General features: G+C 45.1%; 1 protein-coding gene across 1 annotated transcript; it reads left to right on the forward strand.

The window, feature by feature from the left end:
- The first annotated feature begins 7,821 nt into the window (after positions 1-7,821).
- SMU1 (SMU1 DNA replication regulator and spliceosomal factor) lies at positions 7,822-20,285 on the forward strand. The gene is made up of 12 exons (XM_086478929.1): positions 7,822-7,929; positions 8,236-8,446; positions 8,554-8,706; positions 9,249-9,359; positions 10,227-10,355; positions 11,855-11,974; positions 12,385-12,501; positions 12,715-12,842; positions 15,268-15,394; positions 16,710-16,877; positions 17,169-17,321; positions 17,994-20,285. The coding sequence occupies exons 1-12, from the start codon at positions 7,904-7,906 to the stop codon at positions 18,090-18,092; spliced, it is 1,542 nt and encodes a 513-aa protein (XP_086335055.1). The 5' UTR covers positions 7,822-7,903; the 3' UTR covers positions 18,093-20,285.

The raw sequence follows: 20,285 nt of genomic DNA on the forward strand, positions 1-20,285 counted from the left end.
GGACCACACGCTGCCATTCCGCAGGTGCCAGGTTCCGCCGTTTAACACATCGAAACCTAAACTATTTTCATGGTGATCTTCAATTGCAAAGCAAGTAGTCTACATGCGCTTCTCACCTGTGAGCCATACATTGACCTTAACGGTTTCAGACAAAACTTGCTCTGTTCACACCAGTAATCTTAACTCTTTGATGTCTGGATTGCACGTCCAGCTTCTCGGCATCTTGTGTTAGTGTTGAAACTGTGCTCCCATATCTGTTAAAACTTCACTGGTTGTCTCTGAGGACCAACTGGAATTAAAATGTATGGGCCATCATCACTTATCCAGTGATAAGCCTCCACTTTCCAGGCAGGCAGGCTCAATTGCCTTCTGGACATTACTTGTTTTTCTGACTTCATGTCCTACATTTCCTTCCTGGTCTCCCTTTCTGAGGACTGACACCAGAGGAGTTGAAATATGCTCCTCCTTTTTGACTCCCTTTTCACTGTTACCTGTTTCTGGAATGCTTCAGTCAGACTCAAGAAGATGTCAGTAGGCTGACCTTGAATAGAGGCTCTGGGAATGCCCAGGGCTAATGCATTCCTCCACAATCCATTCTTCTGTTCTTGAGATGCTGTTTGCGGGTTTTAAAATTTGTTTACCTTTGATCTAGTTTCTGTTCCCTGTTTCTCAGGTCTTACGTTGGGATCTCCTCCCCCTGGAGCTTCAGGTTTTGTTTTTCAGCTGGTGCATCCTCCCAGTTCATTTCATGGCTGTAGTTAACAATGATGTGCATTAATTCAGCCCATGTAGGGAGTTGCTTGTGGCCATTTTGAGTGTTATCACCTAGTATCTTGCAGATAACTCCTTTGTCTTTTCCATCTTTTGTGCAGCCTCTAGTTACTTTCAGGTGTTCTGCAAGGACTTCCCAATTATGCCAATTATCACAAGCCCATTCTCATCAGAAGTTGGAACTTGGATTCACTCCCTGCCTCCATAACTAATCAGTGATCCGACATGCCATCCTGCCAGATACAACTTGTCACAGACGGAATGACAGGCTTCACTCCCAAGAGAGAAGCAGCAGTATGTTTATTGATATAAATCAGCAATTTAACAAAGTTTGATAATAAATGTGACAGTGGTTTAACAAGACTTGATGGCAAAATACACCTGATTATTTACTGCATAGAGGACAAGGTCAGACAAAACTGTCAGGGAGACCCTCCTGTTGAGTCATGAGGTTCAGAAAGGACCCCCTCGCTTTCTAAACTTCTCACAGAGGAGTCAGGTGTGGCTGGATCCAATCCTAATCCCAGACTAGGATTATAGTATCTTTCTAAAGGATTATATGTACACAATCAATCCTTTATATGACTTAGTTAGGATTTCAAAGTCTAGCATGCTGACAACCTGCCATGGCAAGGACTCTCCCAGCCTCAAGGGGCAACCTTGAGAGAAGCGTCCCTACTCAAGGGGAGATCCTGGCATGCAGCCCGCTGCTGTGCAGAAAAGCGCAACGGGTGGGCCCCAGGCTGTCCACCGATTATGGAGTAAGATATTGACTCATAGTCATATTTACATACTGACTACAGATGTCAGTTTCTTCAAATTTGGCTTGAGTTGGACACTGACCAGCTCTGTGGTTAGGTGAGTGCATTGCTCAAATCAGCCCTTGACTAATTGTGTTGTTATCTGCCCTGCCCTGCCCCGCCCCCCCCCCCCCCCCCCCTGCCCGAATCCACAGGACCAGACATACCCATTACAATCCCCACTGGTGCTTATCATGCTTATCACTTGGGCAGGGTTATGTGAAACATAGGCCAGGTTAAGGGGGCACACACCCCCACACCAGCCTCAGGTCAGCTGCTCCTCACAGCCTGGAGAAGGTGCCAGTGCTTCTGAGATGCCCAAGCCAGAAGGCTGAGATGAAGCTGGTGGGCAGTCTGGGAACGGGCCCTTTACACACTGCTGCAGACCCCTTCGGGCCCCCAGGCACATGCGAGGAGCACCAGGCAGCCAGAGACCTCCCATTGCTGGCTGTTCACCCAAACCAGAGCTCAGGCCCTGCTGTAGCCAGATTCGGTCCTTGTCTCCATAGCTTGGGGTAGGCTTGGTCTGAAAGAGGATGTGAAACCTCCAGCTCAAGGACTGCAGGTGGCCCTCCACTGAACATAGGTGAAGAAAACCTCTGACTGCACTCAGACTGTCCTTTCACCTCTCAAAAGGAGAAGTAAGAGTGGCTCCAGTTCTAACCACACCCTGTGCGAGTTGTCTTTTGCAACTGGCCACCTGCCAGAGAAACAGTGATTCCCACAACTCACCCTGGATGCCTGGTCAAGAAAGGAGGAAACCCTGGGCAGCTCTCAGGACCCTTGCCAACCCACTGTACACACACCTGATGAAAAGGTGGGTTTCAACCCATCCCAAGAAAAGATGAGAAAAAGCCCACAGCTAATGTCAACTATGGAAGTGGTCTCTATGTTTTGGGAGGAAGGCCTGCCACACGGTGTGACCTCAACGGGCTGGAGGAATGGGCCAAGAGCAACCTCCTGAAGTTCAGCACAGGAGAGGTGATCCTTCATCACCACTTCAGTGCTGCTGAAGACTTGTCTCTGTACTGCATCCAGTGCAGGGTTACCCAGTACAAGGAAGATACTGACAAACTGGAGAGGGTCCAGCAGTGACAACCAAGGTGGTCATGAGGCTGCAGCACAGTGTGTATGAAAAAGATGCTGAGGGAACTGGGCTTCCCCAGCCTGGAGAAGAAACAACTTGTGGGTCCTTATAAGGGCCATTCACTGACTGAATGGTGGTTACAGAAAAAATGGAGCCAGACTCTTCTCAGAGGCAGACATGGACAGGACACAGGGCAAGGGGTACACGCTGCAGGATGGGACATTCCAGCTGGGCATGAGAAAATTCCTCCATGTGAAGGTGGTGCATCTCAGAGACCAGATCTCTGTCCTTGGAGGTGTGCAGAACTCAACTTGAGAAGACCCAGCAACCAACCTGATCTACCTTTCACAGGGCAGTTGGACTACAGACCTCCAGAGTTGCCTTCCTGACAAGACCTCCTGGTGATTCTGGATTACGGCAGGAGGGAGGGAATATGGCTGGCTTTCTTTGGGGCTTTCGGCTATGTTGTGCTCTGAAACATTCCTAGTGCCCAGGACAGATCTGAACACTACACGCCTCTCCCTCATCATGCCTGGGCCGCTTTCCTCCTCGTGCAATATTAACGTGGGAGGAAGGATGTTTGATGTGGTTTCTCCATGGCCTGGCAAAAGCTGGAAGGTGTGTGTCCCAGCAGCCTTACCTGGAAGAAAGGTCTGGAAACCCAGAGCTGAGCTGGAGCTGGCACCATGGTACTCCGCGGTGCTGCGTACTTCCAGCCAGCCCAGGAAACAACACAGCTGCTGCAACTCAGAGCCCCGTAACATGCTTTTGGAGATCTATCCCTGCTACCTCTTCAAGGAGGATTTCTGTCTGGGCATCCACTGTTTTACTGATGCAGAGCAGTGACTGAGGAGCCAGAGGAATGAGACAAGGGAGGAAAATGACTGCAGGCATGTATTAAAGTATTCAGCTTGTCCAGCTGAAAGAGATTTCTGCCAAACGATTTTATAAGGAATGAGGCATTTTACAGGAAAAGCAGGGCCTCTTCTCTCATTTCCTTTTCCCCTCTTCTCTATGAACTTCAAAGAAAAGAGGGGTCAAAACACAGGCCAGGCAACTGGAACCGAGTTCCTGAGCCCTAAAGCCTAATTAGTCCAAGATATATTTCATTGGATATGTCTCAGAGAGAGGCCTAAATTAGCAATCCTCCCCGCCGTGCCACCGAGGGTCAGATAAAGCCAGAACGTGGCCCACAGTTCACAGGGCCCCAGCAGCAGCAGCCGGGCACCGAGGGTCAGATAAAGCCAGAACGTGGCCCACAGTTCACAGGGCCCCAGCAGCAGCAGCCGGGCTCTCGGGGAGGAGGCAGGGAGTGTCTCAGCCCAAGTCCCACTGGTGGCAGAGCTCTCCCAGCCCCCTCAGGCTTTGTGTGGCCACAGCTAACACCCCCTCCCCACAACAGGAATCATCCCCATCTCCCTGGTGCCTTGTCCTAGGGCTGCTGGTGAAGGAGTTGTGCCAACTAAAACCCCGCAGTGCCATGTGGCTGTTCCCCCTCATCGCATCAGCTGAGGCTACCAAAGAGCCTTCAGCCATTTGCAATTGCCCTTCCAGCAGTTTTAGGCTGATGTTAACCCCCACTTCTGCCTCCCCTCCCCCAGGCGAGCCAAGCCCGGCTCCTGTCAGTGCTGCCTGCCTTCCCACCATGCCCCTTCCCACCTTGCAGCTGTTCACTGGCCCTTCTCCAGCTTCTCCACATCCCTCCCCGATGGATGCCCAGCAGAGGGGTAATAATGTCCCTTGATCTGCATCTCCTCGTGTGGCCTGGCATGTGGTTTGCCTCACCAGCAATGAGAAACAAAGCTTCGTTTTGCATAGGTTTAAGGACTGTCTGGAACTGTACACCAATTTCAAGTTACACATCTCTCCCTGCTGGATGCAGGTCTTGGGGTGGTTTTTTTTTTTTTTTGACCCATAAAAAGTATTCTCAAGAACAGAAAGACAGAAGTGACACAGGGTGTTTCCGCTACGCAGCCTCTCTCAAGATGCTGGCCTCAGAGGGGGTGCATCTTATTTTGAGACTACAGCAAATGCACTTCAACGGAAGGACTCATTTCTGACCTTGTGGTCTGAAAGCTGAGAAAAGCAAAACTCTGCTGCTGGTCACTAGGGTAATTCAGAAAGCAGAGAAAGGATGTTATTGTCATCGTAAGCTTACATGCCCTCCTGGTGCCATAGCACAGCTCTGGAGCATAAGAAACTCAGTCTTGCAGCTTGTGAGCCAGCAGACGGCCACACATGAAGCCAGATGGTCATCTGGCAGGGAAAGTGAGGTCCTCACGGGTGTACAGCTACCCTAAGCTGCGGGCTGTGATTCTGCATCCCAGCCAGTGCCTGGATCTGGACCCCAGCCACTGCAGATGGGTGACCTGGTCAGCATAAGGCACAGCTCACTCCTGGCTTGGTGCTCAAGCCGCTCTCCCATGGAAGCAAGACAGCATGAGGTGTGCAGCAAGGGAAGGCAGAAAACTGACTAATTTTGAACCGAGAGAGATCTGAAAATTATTTTATTAAATTTTCTGCCAGGAACAAGTGTACAGTTCTTCCCTTAAAATTTTTGATTCCAATGCACTTGCTCAGCTCTCATTTAAAGAGCAAGTCTGGGACCAATGAAGATGGGGTTCAACCCCATTTTACAGCAGATTATCTGGGCTGCCTAACTGCAGCAAGACTGTTCATCTCCCTTTGCATCCATTTCCCAGGGGAGCCAAAATATAAAATGAAAACCTTTCCTTCCCTTATGTAATGCTCTGCCAGAGTTGGCATCCTGTGACTGTTGTCTGGAAGGATCTCTGGAGGTCTCCAGACGCAGGAGTGCTGCCAGCACTAGATCAGGTTGGCTGTAGCTGTGTCTAGCCACAAAGCCAAAGTCTGCTTCTTGTGCGCTTGTGCAGCACCTGGTGTGTGGGGACCCTTTTCTCAGATGAAGTTGATGGAGAGCTCTGACTCACCACACAGGGAGGTTTAGCTGGGGTGTCCACCTCCCTCTGCAGCCACCAGGGAAGGAAGGCCAGATGGGGTATATAGCCCTAACATCCACTCAGACTGTTACAGCATTCCTGTGCTGGTTTCATCTTTCATAAAAATGCTGTCCTGAGGACTGTGACGGTTCAGGACCAGGTAGCCTGCCTCTTTGTCTTTTCCCCCTAGAGGCCAGTAACGCGGGAGGGAGGGCAGGCAGGAAAGCATCAGCTGAATTTACTGACAGATTGAGCCAGATTTTTATGTGCTGCCAGCATAAAAATAGCTGCCATCTTTGGATTGTATGGCTTTGCTTTGTTACAGTCTGGATCAGACTTGTTTTCAAAACAACCTTCAACAGACACAAATACACCTGTCATTGAAAACAAACATGCTTGGAACAATCAACCGATAACTTCCTGGCAGTAATCCCTGCACCTCTGTAACAGCAGTTAAAAAAAATTAGTTGGGATCAGGGAGAGGAAACAACAGCATGCAAAACATTAGCCGTGTGCCTCACTCACTATTTTTTCAACTTCACGCTATTGGATTACTTTCTCAAGCACTCTGGGGACAGAGACAGCAAAGAACAGCTTTTGTTGGCAAAGGCAGGCAGTTTCTCACACATGGCTCTATTTTCCATGGCTCATCCAGCATGTTGTATGCTAAGCCTAAAAAAACAGCAAGGAACAAGCACATCCAAGAGAGGCTGAGTACAGCAGATTTCACATCCCTGTGTGCTGGCAGTCTAGCACTGGTATTTGGGACTTATTGAGAGCAGGTAGGAAGTGCCCCAACCCAGGGAGACACAAGCAGCAGGATTCTCAGTCACCCCAGGGAGTAAGGAGCTCCTTTCCTGGCAAGGTCACCTAAGCCTACATGTAGCCAGGAGGGGACACAGACAGCTTTACTCATCTTCTAGCATTAACCAGTACTTCAAGACTTTTGGCCTCAGTCAGAGTCCAAACAGCACAGACACCCTTTGTGTGTTTAAAGGACAGCTGTCTCTCAAGTCTCCCCTTGACACTGGAGGGCTCTGCCCAGTACAGCATAATTTTTCCAATTCTTAGTCCATAATTAAAGCAGCCAAGATAAGCTACTAATTTCCCTACTAATGAAATACTACTTTATGCAGTGTCATTCTTTCACGCATGGCCACAGTCTTGAAATTAAGAGCTCACACTGGATTAAGGCTTGCAAACAGCAAACAAGATCCCCGGTTTGCATCTGCAAACCTGCACATGCAAAGAACCAAGCAGCTAGCAAAACATTCCACATCCGTGCCAGGCCTGACCTGCAGTCCAACACGCCTATGTCACTGCAGGAAATCTGAAATCTTGACAAGTGAAGGTTAGTGGGTGGACTGCAGCTCTGTGGGAAACCAGCTGGAAAACCCGAGTTCTGTATTCAAACTGTAAAACACCCAAACAAGGCTCACGCTGAAGGTGCAGACCATACTTCTAAGGCAACGCTGGAAAGCTAACCTGCAAAGTGACTACCCAGGTTAAATTTACACTAGTTCTCTTGCCTTGATGTTACACTTGCTGTATTCACTGAAGTGGCTGTTCTGTTTCAAGTGCTGCTATTTTGAGGAACAGGGAAAAAAAAACCCAAACCAAACCTTTCAGCTCTAGAGCTGACAGCCACTCCCGAGAGAGTATTGGTCTCAAACTTTTTGATGCTTTTTTCCTCATGCGTTTCCTTTCAGCCTTTCTGGCCAGGTCAGCACTGAGCTCGGCCAGCCAGTAATTCCGCTTCCCTGCGGCCTGCGTCTGGCTTGTGCTGCCTCTGGCCTGTGCTACAGGCCTCAAGCCCAATATTCACCCAACTTACCTACCTGACGAGTAACCACGCGGGCAGGGAGGCTGCTGGGCCTCCCGGCACCCCCGCGGCCGTGCCCACGGGTCCCGGGCCCCCATCCTGGGGGCACCCGCCCGGCCCAGCTCGGCCCTGGTGCCCCCGGCCGCCCCCGCCCCCGCCAGCAGGATCCAGCGCCCCCTGCGCTAACGGCCCGCGGCCGCCAGGGGGCGCAGGAACCTCGCCGCCGCCGCCGCCGCCGTGGCGCGGGGATGTCCCAGTGCGCATGCCTGTCGCCGGCTCCCCCGCTCCCCCCCCCTCCCCCCACTGCACGCTTCACGCCCTCCGCCACGTGACGTTACACGCGTCAGGTGGGAGGGGCTGTCCCGCGCAGCATTGCGCGCAGACAGGAAGCGGCGGAGCGCGAGGTCGGAAGTCTACGCGGAGGTGTTGTACGGCCTTTCATTAGCGGTGGTGGCGGCTCAAGATGTCGATCGAAATCGAGTCCTCCGAGTACGTATGGCGGTGGCGGGGGGGGGGCGGTCCCGGTCTCGGCGGCGGCGGCGGCGGCGGCCGGGTGGCGGTGCCGGGAGGGGACGGGACGGTGGAGGCGGGCCGCCGCGGGAGTCGCCGTGGGGCGGCGGGGCCGCGGGGCAGGGGCTGACCCTGAGGCGGTCGGGGGCCGTGATGGCGGCCGCAGCGGGAGTGGTGCCCGCTCCGCCACAGCCCCGGGCGGGAGGGGGCTAAGGCGGCTGGGGAGGACGGTGGGGAAGGGCGGCCCCGTGGGGCTGGTGCTGTGACCGTGCTCTTCCCCTGCAGCGTGATCCGGCTGATCATGCAGTACCTGAAGGAGAACAGCCTCCACCGAGCCCTCGCCACCCTTCAGGAGGAAACTACTGTGTCTCTCAACACTGTGGACAGCATCGAGAGCTTTGTGGCTGACATCAACAGCGGGCATTGGGACACAGTGCTGCAGGCCATACAGTCGCTGAAGCTGCCTGACAAGACCCTTATTGATCTCTACGAGCAGGTGAGTGAGTGCAGGCTGTGCACGGCCTTTCCCGGTCTGGGCAGAAGCCCCTCTCTGGTGTTTTCCATTTACCCTTTGCTGATGCGGATGTTTGTCTCTTGATGCAGGTTGTGCTGGAGTTGATTGAGCTTCGGGAGCTGGGTGCTGCCAGGTCTCTCCTGAGGCAAACGGATCCCATGATCATGCTAAAACAAACTCAGCCAGAGCGGTACATCCACCTTGAAAACCTTCTGGCCAGGTCTTACTTTGATCCCCGTGAGGTATGCCTTCCTGGAGACCGCGTGATGATGCCTTGCATGACTCCTCGCATTGGACCAAATTGCTGGTGGCTTACAGTTACTTTTCCGTTGTGGGAGTGAGAACATACACCTTTCCAGCTTTATGATTTTAGATGTTTTATGAAGTGTTTGGGAAATGATATATAACACTTGATCACGAGGCAGCAGAGCAGTGGTTTTGAAGTATACTGCAGGTAGGAGTTAGGAGGTTTACACATGTATCCTGCCGCAGGATGACATCTGTGCCCTGCTTTTTCTGTCTTATATGTGCAGAAGAAAGTGTACATTTTGTGCATAAAATTGTTGTATAAAGGCAACAATAACAAGGCGTTATTTCTGACTGGTTATGTCAGTTTGACATTTTTAGTGAAAGCATATCCCAGATGTTTCAAGGGTTGGTGTTAAAGAGAAGGGCTGTCTTAAAGGCCTAATGGAAGATTAATCTGGAATGGGTTTCAGTTCAGAGCAATGAATGTTTCTATGGAAAACAGAAGAATCAGTTCATTAAAATAACTTCTCTCTAGGCGTACCCAGATGGAAGTAGCAAAGAGAAGCGGAGAGCTGCTATTGCACAAGCTTTAGCTGGAGAAGTCAGCGTGGTACCTCCGTCTCGTCTTATGGCGTTGTTGGGGCAGGTAATTTTTGAAAAACATTTTAGTAGCTATGTCAGTTTCTGTAGTTCTTTGTCACATAAAACTAACTATGATGTAGTTGATTCTCCAACTATAAAAGAAAAGCTTAAATGTTACACACTTACATGTGGTATAGTTAAAATTGATATTTTTTCCATCTGGCAAGGGTTTAGCGGTTGTAGGAAAAGTCATCGCTCCAGTGGTAGATTTCTTCCCATAGAATAAAAACTCAGGACATAGAGAAGATTATTTTCAAAGCACATGCTAACACACACTGTTTCCATTATTGTACTTGGAACTACTTTTTTTTTTGATTCTCAGAATGTATTCACTGATACTCTATGCAGACAATATTTCATGTATTTTGCTGTTTTATGGCTTACATCTTAGTTTTTAAGCTTGTGAGTAAGCTGAATAAATTCTCTCGGCATAACAGGTGTGTCCAGTCACTGAAGGCAGCTTACTGCTGAAGATTCTTTTGAATGAAGTTCGTTTATGCCTTCCAAGAAAGCTTATGTGTCATTTTTAGTTTTAATGTATGCAGTTCTAGGCAAATAGACGGCAGGGTAATTAACAGAAGGTTGAACTCACACTATGTACGCGCTGTGTACTGAAGGTAGAACGGGAAGGGTGGGCCTGTCATTCTCACTTGCAAAAAACATTTGGGGATAACGTTTGGTCATGAGTTAGGAAGCATAATCTGCTAAGTCCTGTTTCAAGTAATTGTTTGCAGGGTATTGGTCTCAAACCGTACAGGCATACCTTTTGTAAGGGTACAAGAAACGATTGCTGTATTGTGTTAATTAAAGCAAGCTGAGGAAGATGTGTGTTAACTAATACCTAATGGTATGGCTTTCAACTCCTCAAAAGGCACTGAAGTGGCAGCAGCATCAGGGCCTGCTTCCTCCTGGTATGACGATTGACTTGTTCAGAGGCAAAGCAGCTGTGAAAGATGTAGAAGAAGAAAAGTTCCCCACACAGCTGAGCAGACATATTAAGGTGATGATGTGTTTGCTTTTTGTGTGTTATTGCTGCTTGATCCTTCCTGTGCTTTATGTTGAGAGATAAACGTAAACCTTCTGAATTCTTCTGTTCTCTTTTTCTGTATGTCATTTCCCACTCTCTTTTCCCTGCCACCCCCCACCCCGGGCTGTGCTTTATCTCATCAGGAGGCTTTTCATGAGAGTCTGAGATCAGGTCCCTTAACAAAATTGAGTGCCCATGGTATTTGTGAATATGAGAAATGTGTTAATTGGTTTTTTGACTTCACAGTTCAGAATCATTCAGTTTTCAGAAGTGGTTTGCCTAGTACACTTCTTTATTTGTGCAAGAAAATACTTGTGTATTAAACTTCTATATGTGTGTATTAGCTTCTGTGAACCACTGAAGTTTTGGTCACGAACTACTACATACCAGGTCTACTAATACAATCAGTTTTTGAGGATTTTATCATATAGATTTCAAGAGAGAAAGAAAACTGTGCTGTAATGACATAATTGTCCTGCAGCACTCGCAATGTAGAATAGGCAGTTTCTTCCTGTAAAGGCTTTTTGACTTTACCAAGTGATTCTGTACAGTGAGAAGCCTTACTTTACTAGGCAGTTCTTCACAGTTCTGACAACGAATGGAAGATAACATTTTGCAGAAGTGATGAGTTGAAACTTGTGAAATCAATTTGTTGTGTTCAGCAGCAGCTTGGTAAAAATGCTTTATTAGAACTTGTTTTGTTTACCAGTACTGATCTTGGATTTTTATATTCATTAGTGAAAATATTTTTCTACACTGACTTGTCGTGGTCACTTGTATTTAAAAATTTAAAATCTGAAAATTTAAAAATTGTATGTAAAAAATACCAAACATGCCTGTGCAAATTTCACTTGGAGAAGCACTATTCCAAGTTAAGCAACTTGCACCACTTCAGAAATTTCTGAAGTCTGCTAGAGGTACATGTCAGGTACTGAAAGGTGTTAACATACACAATTTACTGAAAAAAAAACAACCCCAAACAACCCCACAAAAAAACCAAAACCACAACCAAAAATAAGACAACAGCCAACCCAGCTGCTGCTGTAAGCACTGAGTGTTTGACACTGGAACAGGCTGCCCAGAGAAGCTGTGGCTGCCCCCTCCCTGACAGTGTTCAAGGCCAGGTTGGATGGGGCTTTGAGCAACCTGGTCTGGTGGGAGATGTCCCTGCCGTGGCAGGTGGGTTGGAACTAGATGGTCTTTGAGGTCCCTTCTGACCCAAACCATCCTATGATTCTATGATGTAAGTTTCACAGACTTTACCAGATCAAAAGGAGGATTTTTTGCTTGGTTTTGAAGTGCTAGTATTTAGGTATTGACAGATTTTTTTGTACCTTAACATTAAATTTGTGGCTGCATACGTCTAGAAAATACTGTGGTTTTGCCACCACAATGACACTACAGTTTTGTTTTAATGAGTTGCTACCTTTAAATTGCTTATTAGGCTTATTTTATCTTCTCCTGTAAAACAGTTTGGACAGAAGTCGCATGTGGAGTGTGCTCGGTTTTCCCCAGATGGGCAGTATCTGGTTACTGGCTCTGTTGATGGTTTCATTGAAGTGTGGAACTTCACTACTGGAAAGATCAGGAAGGTAAATTGTGCCTTATTTCAAACAGGTGGTTCATTGGCTGGAGCACCTGGTTTTATTTTTTGAGATTAAACTTTATGCTCATTTTCATTTCTTGAGGAGTGTGAATCTGGAAAGGATGTCTGCTTCGGTGATTCAGATATTGGACTGGAATCTTTACATGGGTTTAATTGTCTGGTTTGCCATAGACTTCCCTCTGCAATAATATTGTGTTTTACCTTTCTGAATCATCATTGTTGCCTCTAAAACGGTGTCAATAGCACTTCCCTGTTATTATAAGGCTGTGCGGTCTGCTTGATGATAAACTGTAAAATATAACTGAATTTAAAACTGCTAGTGCTTTTGCACTTTGCCTTAAAATATATTGCATTGAATTTGCTGTTTTGACTGGTGGATCTTCTGCTTTCATTTAGGATCTGAAGTACCAGGCGCAAGATAATTTTATGATGATGGATGATGCAGTGCTGTGCATGTGCTTCAGTAGAGATACAGAAATGCTAGCAACTGGGGCACAAGACGGAAAGATAAAGGTACAAATCCTTTTGTAGAGTATGTTGGTAGAGCTGGTGACTGGAAAGGTTTGCTTGCAATGGCAGTGATGTTGCAACTCCAGATAAAAACAAATGATGGGGGGGAGGGGCAGGGGTGTGCTCAGAGATGGATACATATTGGCACTGATGTTTAAGCTGCTGTGATCTCAACATAAGTAACCACCGCTGTTTGGTTTGCTGCTTCCTCTCCAGGTGTGGAAAATCCAGAGTGGTCAGTGTCTGAGAAGATTTGAACGAGCACACAGTAAAGGTGTTACGTGCCTCAGTTTCTCTAAAGACAGCAGCCAAATTCTTAGTGCTTCTTTTGATCAGACAATCAGGTAAATAAACAGAATGTGTGAGCTACAGTGCAGGAGCAAAGAAAACAGAATTTTCATATTAAGCATTTAAACTTTTGAATAGAGATTCATTTGACCTGGGATTTGATCCTTTTGCATTGAGTTTTAATACTAATAGGAGAGCGTGACTGCTGAGGGTTGGAGAGGAACAGTATGAAATTTTGACCTTTCACCTTGCTTAGCTTGCTCTGGGCCAAGTAATTCTGCTCTATTGTCATTTACACTCACTTTGTGTGTTTTCTTCCTAGCCATAGTTTAATTTAGAAGATACCTCTAGGGGTTTCTAGTCCAATACGCTTCTCAAAGCACAGTCAACCTTTCTGTTAGGACGGCTTGCTTAGGGCCTTGTCCAACTGAGTTCTCAGTTTCCTTGGGTGGAGACCCCACTGCTTCTTTCGACCTCTGTAGGATCCTATATCCTAGGGCTGTAGGACAGCCTCTCAGAGAAAATCTTGTTTGGACATAAGGAAAGAAGTTTTCTTTTGATTTTTTTTTTTTTTTTTTGTAACTTGTGACCTTTGCCTCTTGGCCTTTAGGTGTGCACCTCGGAAAGGATCTGACTCCATTTATTCAGTAAAAACTTGTTAGATAGCAATGTTAACCAAATAGAATTTTTCAGGTGTTTAGAGGGACTTAGATATTGTTTTTCTTTTTTTTTTTTTTTCCTCCAAGGATCATTGCAGGGTGGGTAAAAGCAGGAATGAAAGTTAATTGTAACTTTTAATACTAGCAAATAGTCACAAAAATATTCAAACTCTGTTCTAATCTAAGTTACCAGATGGGCAGCAACCTCATCAAACCGTTGTTCCTGCAGCTCTTAGCATCTGGAATGTATTGCTTAACACTTGTCTAAGAGCAGTAACTCTGATCCTGCACCTACTTGGTGTCTTGTTACTGTGTGGAATTTGCTCGCTGCTGGGTGGATTTGGCTTGCAACAAAGCTCTGCTGTTGCTATGCCGACACTTTGCTGCAGTTGAAAGCAGCTTAGATCAGTTTTGCCTAGTACACAGTTCCTTTTCTTCTTTGCAGTTGTGTCAATTAGATGCTCCTGAACTTTCACTTCTCTGGGCTGAACATACCCAGCGCTCTGAGCCTCTCCTTGTGCATGACGTGGTCCAGCCCTCTGGCCCCTTGGTGAGGGTCCAGAACTGGACACAGTTCTCCAAAGGTGGCTACACCTCTGCCAGATAGGGGGGAACTTTGATCTGCAGACTGTGTCTCTGCTAGTGCATCTGGTATGTGGCTGAGTTTCCTCAGTGCCACAGCACCCTGCTGGCTCTCACTTTGTTCTCCCGAAGGCCTGCCAGGTCCTTTGCTGCAGAAATCCTCTGCAGCTGGTCAGCACCCAGTTGGTTCTGATGCCTGAGGTGGTTCTGCAGCAATCTGTTCTCAACGATGTGAAGTTTCTCTCTGTCTGTCTGTCCGGTTTGTCAGGGTTTCCAACTTCCTCATCTATCTTTTTCAAAATTGAGTTGCAGGATATGGGACTTCCATTGCAAATCAGGTTGCTTGATGACTATACATTTTATGTTTAATTTAATGGGATTATGTAATACGTTTAAGAGCTTTAGGCTCTTGACTGTACTGTAAAACCGAATGGTACCAATGGTACTGCTATAGATGAAAATGAAGAAATGTATGGGTCTGGAGGCAACTGCACAGTGATCAGGCGTTACAATATATCTTTATGAAAGAGATTAATCTGTTTAAATCCTGATATTTATGAACTATAGCCTAAGTGTTTTAATTAAAATTGTGTAAGGTTGTATGTTGAGTCAAGGACAGCAAGCTTCAAATGGAATAAGGAATTTCATTCTTAAGCTTCAGACTTCTGCTTGAAAACTGTATTTCTGTGGCCACAAGGTACTACAGTTGAAGGCTGATAGAGATTAGCAATATAATTTTGTTTTAGATAACTGAGCATACCCTTCCTAGAGTTGCATGGTAAGAGGCAATGGCAACAGCTTGCAAAAGAGAAAAGTTCTGGTTGGATGTAAGGAAAGAATTTCTCTTAACTCAATTGGACAAGGCCTTGGTGAAGGCCCTGAGCAAGCTTACCTCACTTGAGGAGTCTCTTGGACTAGAGACTTACAAACTTAATTTTGTAACTTTTGTTTTGTTAGCTTCATAGTTTCCCCTTTCACAGTCCCATCTTCTAGTATGTACAGTATATATTATGTACAGGTCCTTGAGGCTGAAGGTTGATGGTGTTGCCCATAGCTTTTCATGAGAACACATAATGACTTTGGTCAAAGGAGTTTGTGATAAAGACTTAAGGCTAGTGGATTTTAGGCACTTTTTATTGTTGCCTGTCAAAGGTATCTCAGATTTAAAATACGGTGAAGCCAGAGGGTGGTTCAGACTACCTCAGTTGCTGACTCAGCTGTGACCTCTGTTCTGTGACAGGATTCATGGTTTAAAATCTGGGAAAACTTTAAAGGAATTCCGTGGTCATTCTTCCTTTGTCAATGAAGCTACTTTTACCCAGGACGGCCACTATATTATCAGTGCATCCTCTGATGGCACAGTGAAGGTAAGATAGTATTTACTCTTTGTAATCAACATGCCAAGAGTCTGAATGTGTTAAAGTTGATTTGTTATGACTGCTGCAGTCATTGGAGAAGGACTTGGAGTTGTCTGCAATAAAAAGTCTTTCTGCTTGTGATCTTTGCTGTAGATTGATGTAGATGAGAACTGATCAAGTTTCATAGCGTGCTTGCAAATTGCTGCAGAGCCTGTTTCTGCTGTGTTTATGAAAGGAGGACGTAAGTGCAGTAGTTACCTGCCTGTTTCTGCTTTATTCTAGAAACAGAATTGACTGTGACACCTCTTGTCCTAGAATGTGGGGATTCCCTTGTGTGAAATAATGGCATTTTCTTGCTTACTGTGTTGCACACCAGTTTATTTCTTGGTGCTTAGGAGTCCCTTGCCATGTAAGCTAGGTGATGTAGCGTAGTGGAACTGATTGTAGAAGTGACAGGGTTGGCTTCTAGTCTCAGCAGACAGTGGAACTACTCAGTGTGTAGTAGTTAAGAAGAGTAAAGCATTGTTGTGTACAGGGCCCTACTGACTAATAATAAATAAACAAATGAATATAGAAACAGCAATATTAAGTAGGGCACTGATGTAGTGCGTGGGGGATTTCATAACAGAGCTGGTTTATAGATGCGGCCTAGGAGAGTGTGATAGATTTTGCTCATATGAAATGGGGCGTTCAAACTTGCACGCTTTGCTAGACTGCCCCAACCATGGGCATGGCACAAGAAGGTGGTATCTTTCGTTTTAATTGTGTTAGTCTGTAAACAGGAAAAATATTCCGCAGATGGTGAGTTACATTTATTTTAAATATTAAACAAGCAATTCCATTTCCATTTCTAAACATCTAGAGCAGCTGGGTGTTGAGCCTGAAGCAGCTCTATGCTGGGACATCTCTCCCACTGATATCAGTGAGGCTTTGCTTTTTCAGCGATTTTCGTGTCTGTCTTGTGTAAGGCCAGTTGCATGTGCAGAGGCTGCACATATATTCATAGATGCCAGCTAAAACCAGAAAGTGCGTCTGGACTCACCCTTGAGGAAATGTGCTTAATGAAAGGGAGCCAGGCGAGATTTGGATAATGGAAATTCACTTTCAGTGCAGTTGTAGTGAAATTGTTCACGGTGTCCACACTTCAAAATAGATGTGATAGTTTTTGTTTGTTTGTTTGCTTGAAATCTGCTTTAAACAACAATTTTTGAAATTCATACTTCCCTTCAGGAGCCTTAAAAATCTGAATTCTGTGTCCTGAATCAGCTCTTTTTTTGCTTAATTTTTTAAAGCTAATTGGTTTTACATTTATTTTTCTTACTAGGTTTGGAATGTGAAGACGACAGAGTGCTCAAACACCTTCAAATCTCTTGGCAGCACTGCTGGGACAGACATTACTGTGAACAGTGTCATTCTGCTGCCTAAAAACCCAGAACACTTTGTTGTTTGCAACAGATCAAATACAGTCGTCATTATGAATATGCAAGGACAGGTATGTGATCTTACTGGTGTCCTTTCAAGTCTCTCTCAGTTGTTTTAAGAGTGCCAAAACCAGAGTTAATAACCTAGCCTCGGGTTAAACCTGATTTCTCCACTTTGCTTTCATGACAAACTGTTCTGTACCCACGTTATAGAACAGCTTGACTTGCAGAAAGCTGTTGCAGCTATGGAGAGATCCTGTGTTCTGAACAGACCTAGTACTGCCTAAATGCTTTTGCTGAAGATAGTTATGATGTGCTGCAATTTAATCCTGCCAGATATTTTTGGGGGGGTGTCTTTACAGATTGTAAGAAGTTTTAGCTCTGGTAAGAGAGAAGGTGGTGACTTTGTCTGCTGTGCGCTTTCACCTCGTGGTGAATGGATCTACTGCGTTGGTGAAGATTTTGTGCTCTACTGCTTTAGCACAGTGACTGGCAAGCTGGAGAGAACTTTGACTGTAAGTTCTTAGCTTTGAGCTTTTGCACCATTCTGAACACAAGGATGATCTAAATGTTCCTTATTTATGAAGTCCATAAGGAGAAGTCTTGTACCAAGGACTCCTTCACTGCTAGCAGCCATGATTGGTAACAAAGGCATTTCAGAACACTTGGCTGTAGAATGTCTTCAGGTTTTTTTTAAGAACCATTTTGATTTTAAAATTTATGAAAACGTTTACCCACCAAGCCAAGAGTGAGTTGGTTCAAACTTACTTGAACTAGAGCATGTCTTGACCTGGGCTCCAGCTGATGGAGAATCTGACCAAGCTGTCGGATTTAAAGCTGTCGGCCCTAAATTTGCCTTGGATTAAACTAAAGAGGAATACCAGCTTGAATGTCTAAATTTAGTGGCAAACACTGAGATGTTGCAGACTTCAGTGGATGTAAACCTTCACTGAACCTTCACTTGCCCAACAAAAAGTAAATGCTATGTTGCAAAAATTTCTGAACTGGAACTTAATATTAAGGGGGGGGTGGTGGGGGGTGGTGTGTATGTTCCCTTGCTTTTGCTGTATACACAAAGCATGTTAAACCTCAGTCCAGCTTTCCTCTAGTTCTTGTTTGAAGAGAATATTTGGCTTGAATCTGCTAAAGGAAGAATCTCCTGATGCATCTTTCTGCTTATTCTCCAGGTTCATGAAAAAGATGTCATTGGCATTGCTCATCACCCCCACCAGAATCTGATTGCCACTTACAGTGAAGATGGCCTCCTCAAGCTCTGGAAGCCATAGCTTGATTTTACAGTGAGCTATGAAGTCTGCCTGTTAGTTGCAGGTCATCGATGTTTGTGCTTTTAACAAGGTCTAAATGCACGGAGTGTGATAGTTGCTCAATTTTCAGTTCAGGTTTCCAGAGAATGAAATTTTTAATTCTGCCTAAAATTAGGTAGATTGATGCTTAGATGTAGCATCAGTTTATTTCAAATACTTTTATTTTTACCAGAGTAGCTGAAGCAACTTCGGTGAGAGTGTTTTTTCTGTCTCCTGAAGTCTGTACTCTTCCTACAGTGTTTATAGAAATTGAAGGAGCTAGGAACTATACACCTTACAAGTGGTTGCTGACTTCCTAGAATACAGTAAAATGGGGTTTTTTGAGTGAATTATGTGGAATGGGAAAGCTGTCTCTTCCCCTCTGCTGAAACAAAGGCACAGTTATCCTGGAATGCAGATGAGGCTACTCTCTGTCTTGAGCTTGGAGGCAGAGGCTTTTCTGGTCCAGTGGGTTTTGCTGTGTTCAATTTTCAGCGTACTTTTTCCAATTACATGTATTAAGTAGTGTTACAGCTTCCTCAGAACGAAACTATTCTTCCCCATCTCCCAGCACTTCCTGCTAGAAACCTGCCTAATGTGGCAGTGAAATATAGTTGGGTTTTTTAGATTGTATTTTTTGGGGGGGTTGTTTGTTTGGTTGGTTTGGTTGGTTTTCCTTTGTTTTACTTTACTTCCAGGCTAAAAGGAATTATTACCTAGGCCCTCTTCCTAAGTGCATGATGTCTTCAGACCAGCTTTAACTGAAGCAGGCCTCAGGGGATCAATATTTTAAAACATGCAAAAGCTGGATGACGTAGGCAGAGTTCCTAGTGCTGTGATGCTGCACATGCTGCAGCTGTTTTTTGTTTTTTTCCAGTTTACTCAATCTAGCTTCCTATTTTCCCAAAAGGGCATGGCATATTTAAGTCTTAAATAATTATTTGTAAGATTTTTTTTAAAAAATTTCATATACCTATGGACCTAGTTAAGGAGATACTTGGGTCCCACATGATGATAAAAAGCTTTCAGGCTCTTCAGTTTGGAGCAGATGATGATCATTTGAGATCCTGACTAGTGCACTGTTGTGAATGTACACCAGAATCTTCTAAAGTCTGACCATAGTTTTTCTAGGATGCATCAAAAAGTGAGGTCAAACACATGTAGATTTGAATCCACTGCACTGTTTCCTGTCCTCATCTCTTGTAGAATGCTTTCCTGCCACCGTAATCTTTCAAACAGTAGTAAGTTCTTTTTGGCTTAAATTAGTTCCAATTTAAATAACCTCACAATGTTTTTCAGCTGGAGGACTTGACTGTAATGCAAGTATTGGTTGTCAGCTGCTGGCCAACATCCTTCAGCACTGATGGGTGCACTTGATTGGTCTGTGTTCATATTGGTCCAAGGAAATGCAGAGAAATTTTAGCTGAACTCACATAGCTTTGCTTATTCATTACAACCATAGTTTTTAGTTCTATGTTTAGCTCTAATGTTTTAATCCCTAAATTGTTCTACTTCCTTAGACATGGCAATAGTTATTTTTTAGGTAGCAAAAAGTGATTCTATTTCATGCCTGAAAAGACACAAGTGTGTCAGAAACATCTGACAAGCGCCATTGGCAATTAGTACTTTTGATACAGGAGAAGATCTTGACAAAATATTTTTAATATTATCTAACTTGTGTTTCATTTTCCCTTCAGATTACACAGAACTGCTAATCCTCAATGTAAACTGTATCTTACTGTTCTTTAAAAGAAAAGCAAATAAATCTGTCAGAATCCTGAATGTTTGAAGATTGAAATACATACTATAGCTTAAAAATGTGAGAAAATCTGGCATTTCAGAGTTTATTGCATCACGTACTCAAGACAAAAAGGAAAAATGTACTAATACTTATGGAAGGGCAACGGTAAAAGTTACCTCCTGGGCTGCAGCTGCAATTTGTGAAATAGCTGGCAGTTGGCAGAAAAGTACAATGATAATCTTGAAAATGTTAATTTTTTTTTAAATGTAAAATGTAATTTTTTAAAAAAAATGTAAATGATAATTTTTTTTAATGTAATCTAGGAAGACATTTTCTCTGGAGAATCAGCCAGGTTGTATGTCACTTACCTGTATGTAAGGTTTGAACAAGGCAACATCTAGTGCTTTAACTGATATTAAAGAGGGCATTGTACA

Source organism: Leptosomus discolor, chromosome Z (genome assembly GCF_034619465.1).
Source record: "Leptosomus discolor isolate bLepDis1 chromosome Z, bLepDis1.hap2, whole genome shotgun sequence".
Classification (NCBI taxonomy): Eukaryota; Metazoa; Chordata; class Aves; order Leptosomiformes; family Leptosomidae; genus Leptosomus; species Leptosomus discolor.